General features: G+C 36.8%; 1 protein-coding gene across 1 annotated transcript in view; it reads left to right on the top strand.

Annotated features, from left to right (window-relative positions):
- Positions 1–441: 441 nt before the first annotated feature.
- LOC131521882 (globoside alpha-1,3-N-acetylgalactosaminyltransferase 1-like) overlaps positions 442–6,000 on the top strand; it is a 28,258-nt gene continuing 22,699 nt past the window's right edge. Inside the window, exons 1-3 of the mRNA XM_058746999.1 lie at positions 442–569; positions 1,367–1,396; positions 1,497–1,532. Of these exons, the coding sequence (XP_058602982.1) occupies positions 493–569; positions 1,367–1,396; positions 1,497–1,532 (143 nt within the window). The 5' untranslated portion in view covers positions 442–492. The remainder of the gene's footprint in view (positions 570–1,366; positions 1,397–1,496; positions 1,533–6,000) is intronic.

Raw genomic sequence — 6,000 nt, 5'->3', positions numbered from 1 at the left:
TGCTATTTACCTGTTTTTGTGTTTGTTTATTTTTGTTTCATGTGTAAATGGTTTTGCTCTAAAACACTAAACTTTTTTTCTCAGATATTTAAGCTAAGGTTTGTTTCACTGTCAAAAGCCAGTAATCCAGGTTTATTTTAAAGTCAGATCACACATTTTTATTGGTTTTGTTTACTACATCTAATGAGTTCAAAATTATAAACAAGCATTCTTGAGTTTCACATTTGACATACTGAAATATACAACAGTCAAAGGAAGTTCTAATAATTCTGTTTCTATTAGTCAATTGAAGGCTTTCAGGCTTATTATAATCAATCTGGCTTTGAAAGTTCACATTTTGCGTCTCATTTGTTGTTCTCTAATGCAGGGCCCCACCCTAATGTGTCAAATTGAACTCTAAAATGTGCACACTCCTCCTTCCTTGATCTAGTTCTGTCTTGCTTTTATTCCTCTCATTTGCGCTTCGGTCTCTAAGTTCATATCAATGTGGACATGAGTATTTCCGGAATAATGCAAATCCATCAGAATTTTATCATCATTCTTGTGTCCTTTGGGATAGTATTGAGTGGGTATGTATACTCTTCAGCAATATTACATTGTTTGCCTTTGCATTATTATTTCTAAGAAGTTGGCATTACCACTGCTTGACATGTGGCCAGGAAGAGTACATGAAATATTTAGCTCTATTCTGCTTATGTGCCTTATTTTTGACACAGACAATATACATTTCTGAAACTGTATTTTATGACCCCTTTAAAATGTGTACATTTTTATTTTATTCAAAAGATGTATCATATTAAAGGGTTACTCCACCCCAAAATGAAAATTTTGACATGAATCACTTACCCCCATGTCGTTCCAAACCCGTAAAAGCTTTGTTCGTCCTCGGAACACAATTTAAGATATTTTAGATATGAACCGGGAGGCTTGTGACTGTCCCGTTGACTGCCAAACTATTTTCACCGTCGAGGTCCAGAAAAGTATGAAAGACATCGTCAGAATAGTCTATCTGCCATCAGTGGTTCAACCGTAATGTTATGAAGCTACGAGAATACATTTTGTACTTTATTCAAAGATTCGGCACCATAACATCACCGTAGCACCATTTTGGAGAGAATCCGCTGGACGCACATAGCATAAGCAGTTCTGTGACTGCCACAATGCAAGGATTAATTAAGGGTGGTTCAGGTCGTAGGATTGCTGAATGATTTGGGACAGGAAAGCAAAAGTCTTGGTTGATTTTCAACCCTACAATTCATTAATCTGCATTTTCTGTGTTCATATCAAGATGGAAAACACTAAACTCTGAGAAGTTACACCTTTACAGAGATCTCCCCTCATAACGTTATGTCTTTCTTTTATATAGGCTCATTTACCTGAACAACAACCAGTGCAGGTGAGTCTACTTCAGTTAGAAACATGTGGTGCAGATAGGTGTTGTTCTCTTGATTTGAGAAGTTGTATTACTGAATTATTTCCTTTTTGACTGTTTCAAGCTGCAATCAGCAGATAACAGAACAAAACGTCATGGAGTGAGTAATGCTGTGCACACACACACACACACACACACACACACAAAACAAATGCACACACATGCTAGATTTAAGATAGTCAATTTCCTGGTGTTAAATCAACACTGCTTGGTGTACATGTGGGAACTGGTTTAACTTGATTTAACACTTGGGAATTTACTGTGATCACTGACCATAAACTAGATGTGCTTTGTTTGACAGAAACCTGGCTAAAACAGATGATTATATTAATTTAAACAAGTCCACCCCAGTCACAGGTATTTATTGCAAAAACTGACCACAAACAGCATTACAAACAAGTCGTGTTGCATTCCAAGTCTTCTGAAGCCATACGAAGTCTTTATGCGAAGAAGAGAGTAAAACACAAGGTTTTAATCGCTGAAAATTATCCCGCTCCGTTAACGTGCTCACATCTCATTCAAGTCCCGTAGCATGACGCAATCGGTCACGAGAAATACAAGAGCCAATGGCATTTCACAACCAAAGTTGACTTAAGGCTTCTTCTGGCGGCATTTTTTGAATTTGCGCACAGAGAGTCTCCGTCTTTATGGCAGACGGAGACGGCGATCGCGTCTATTCTTCTCACAAATCAATCGCTTTGCCTCGGAAGACTTGGAACATTAATACTTTTTGAATAAATTATGACGGTTACGTGCTCAAAACTGTTGTGGCTGTTTACATTGAAAAATCACACCCCAACATATATGCAATAATGGCAATGTTGTTACCCAATATATAATTTAATTATGACGATAAAGTTGGGAGTGAGAACGTGTTGGTGACACTTGCATTGGTATCACGTCTGTGAGCCCATCACGGGATTTTCGGCGATTCCGTGATAGATTCGGAGTTAAGGGTCCGTGGTCATTACACGGAATTCTGTGAGACCAGGTTGGACGATGTCGTGTCTCTGCCTGTCCTGTGTGTTCCCTGGAGTTTGGAGTTTGGAGTTTGGATCTATTAAAGACACTTTAGAATACTGTTCCGTCGTTAATGAATAACTACACAGGAACAAGTGACTAATGCACTATTAACATTGTAGTAACTACTATTAATTAACAAGAAACTCTGATTAATGATTTATTAAGTAATAGCGCTAAGTTGAAGCTGGTATTTCACTATTAGCTAACCAATAACTACTATTTTTTTCATATATCCTGAGAACTCCTAAGAACTACTGTATACAGGATCATAATTAATGTGAATTATGCATAATGAATAATTAATTCTAAAATGAAGATCATGGTAAACCACTAGTAATGACTCAAGTATTACCAAATCCTTCTAAATGAACTACTAATTACTTGGATCAGTATTCTAAAGTGAAGATCAAGGTAACCACTAGTAATGATTTAAGTGTTACCGAATTTAGCTAAATTAATTACTAACCAGGACCTCACAAAAACCTCAAAAGTTTACAATGACTTCAGTAATTACTAGGGAGTTATCATGATCTTCACTTTAGAATACTGATCCAAAATATTACTAATTCCTTTAGAAGTATGTAGTAACACCTGAATAATTACTATTCAATACTTCACAAAAACCTCAAAAGTTTACAATGATTTCAGTCATTACTAGTGGGTTACCATGACCTTTACTTTAGAATTAATAATACATTATGCATTATTCATATTAATTATCAACCTGTATAAGTAGTTCTTGGGGAGGTATGAAAAAAATAATAATTACTGATTAGCTAATAGTGAACTACCACATTTGACTAAGCGCTATTACTTACTAATTCATTAATCAGAGTTGCTTGTCAGTTACTAGAGTGCTAATATTGCATTACTCATGTGTTCTTGTGTAGTTATTCATTAATGATGGAACAGTATTCTAAAGTGTTACCAAGACTGTTTATGTTAAGTTTATCCTCGTCTCTGCGTTCCTTCATTTGCCACAGAGCTCTACCGTGACACAAAGGGGGAGGTGTTGCTACAATTTATAGCAATATTTTCAGTATTTCTCAGAGGCCGGGTTTCAAGTATAATTTGTTTGAAGTAATGGTACTTCATATAACGTTATCCAAAGAAACAAGTGTTCATGATAAATCCATTGTGATGTTTGTGCTGGCTACTGTATACAGGGCACCATACAGACTTTATTAAAGCATTTGCTGATTTTCTATCTGAGTTAGCGCTGGCTGCAGATAAAGTCCTAATTGTTGGTGATTTTAAAATCCATGTTGATTTTATTTTTTTATTTTTTTTATTTATTCCTTTATTTAACCAGGGGGGTCATATTGAGACTATAGTCTTTTTCAAATGGTCCCTGGCCAAGAAAGGCAACACTTAAAAATAAAAATAGAGAAAGAGAAACCTCATCTAAAACAAACAAAGCATGCTACATTACACAATAACATAACAGCACCACAAAAACCATACTACAACACCTAACAAGGACAAAGATTAAATACAACAACAAACAAAATAACACAAAAATATAACATAATAACCAAGACATCATACAACAAGCAGTATAAGAAACCACAGGCAAAAACAAAAACAGTAACCTATATACAATCACACTTATAGCTGAAGGTTTCTGTAACAATTTAAAATCATTAAGTGTAATAAAAGTGCTTAGCTTCAGCTGTTTCTGCAAAGCATTCCAGGTTGAAGGGGCATTGTAACAGAAGGCAATTTTACCAAATTCAGATTTTACAGCAGGTATAGTAAAAAGAATGCTATGTTTAGACCTAAGATTGTGTCTATTGTTTTCTACAGAAGAGAAGACTGATAAATAAGAGGGCAACAATCCTATCACTGCCTTATGAATAAAGATAAGCCAATGATGCTGTCTACGAATTGAGAGTGGAGGCCAACCTGATAAGCTGTATAAACAGCTTATATACAGTGATGTGTAGAATACTCAGCCTTAATGACAAAGCGTAGGGCAGAATGGTAAATCCAGTGAGCGTAATACAGACTTTGCTGCATGCATATAAAGAATATCTCCATAGTCTACAACAGACAAAAAGGTAGCAGCAACAAGTTCCTTTCTTACTTTTAAATTAAAACAAGCCTTATTTCTATAATAAAAACTTAATTTAACTCTCATCTTTTTTACCAAGTTGTCTACATGGGGTTTAAATGAGAGCTTTTGATCTAATAAAAAACCCAAGTAATTATAACATGACACTCTTTCAATTTCCTGGTCATATAGAGTGACAATTTGAGGCAAATCCTGTACATTACTAGAGTGAGTAAATAACATAAATTTTGTCTTTTTAGAATTTAGAACCAATTTTAATTTAAGTAGATTTTTTTGTAAAGTTGTGAAAGCATCCTGCAATTTCTTTAATGCCTCATATGGAGATCTAGCAGTACTGTATATGATAGTATCGTCCGCATAGAGATGTACAGCTGCATCTATATTTGTACAAATATCCTTTATGTAGATTGTAAACAACAAAGGCCCTAATATGGAACCTTGAGGGACTCCAACTATTAGTTCTGCCTCCCCTGACATAATAGCCCCTTTTGCACCGCTTTAGTTCCAGAACTAAATGTACAGTACTAAAGTACTGGGACGATTTTGCACGAACTATTTCCCAGTACCATTTAAAGGGTTGTATTTGTGCGCAAAGAACAACAAAGAAGAACAACGTTAACAATAGGAGGATGGAGGATGCTGTGATCGGAGCTGTTTTTGTTGTGTCTTGCGGGGTTCACAATAATGGACATGGAATGTCGACGCATACATCAAGCGATTGAAAGATCGGAAAGGAGGACAAAGAAACTCCAACGACAACTGGCAGTGCTACATTTCATTGAGGCTGATAGAAGCACAAAACGGCGTAGATGAAGTCTTCAGGTAAATGCCATTTATAAATGTTGATGTAATGTTTACACAGTATGCGTTTACACAGTGTTTTAAATCATGGCAGTTGAGGGCGTTTTTGTACGCCTTTAGCCAATCAGAGTACACTTACATCACGATAGTTCCTATGGAACTGTTTTAGACCCTACTCTGAAGTAGGAGCTAATTGACCATATGCACGATTACTTCCTGGTTTTAGTTAAGCCAGCTCAGTCATTTCCGGTCAACTGTACTGTGCCGAAAGGGGAACGTCCTTTGCTCGGTTTCTCTACATAATCCATTAACACAGTACCGTTTCTAGGCATAGGCGAACTAGGCGGTCGCCTAGGGCGCCACCAGCTGAAGGGGCGCCAATGAGCGCACGTACTGGTACTACATTTTAGCAGGGTTGTGATAAAGAGTGGCACGGTCACCCTGAAATATGACTGCCGCCCCCACTGGATGCCCAACATCATTGGGCTAGAGTACTGTCAATCTGACGATGCCTGTATGCCATTGGATCAGAGCGCTTTGAATTGTTGCCTGATTGTTGCATGCTTGCATTTGGAGTGCTCATCAACGCCATTAGATCAATGGGCTCTGTCAGTGCTTTGGCAAGGTAACGCTTTTTTATTTTTTTGCCATGCAATAAATCTAAGTTCAA

This window comes from Onychostoma macrolepis, chromosome 16, assembly GCF_012432095.1.
Source record: "Onychostoma macrolepis isolate SWU-2019 chromosome 16, ASM1243209v1, whole genome shotgun sequence".
In the NCBI taxonomy this organism is placed as follows: domain Eukaryota; kingdom Metazoa; phylum Chordata; class Actinopteri; order Cypriniformes; family Cyprinidae; genus Onychostoma; species Onychostoma macrolepis.
The sequence above is the reverse complement of the archived record's forward strand: the minus strand, read 5'-3'. Positions and strand labels throughout refer to the sequence as shown.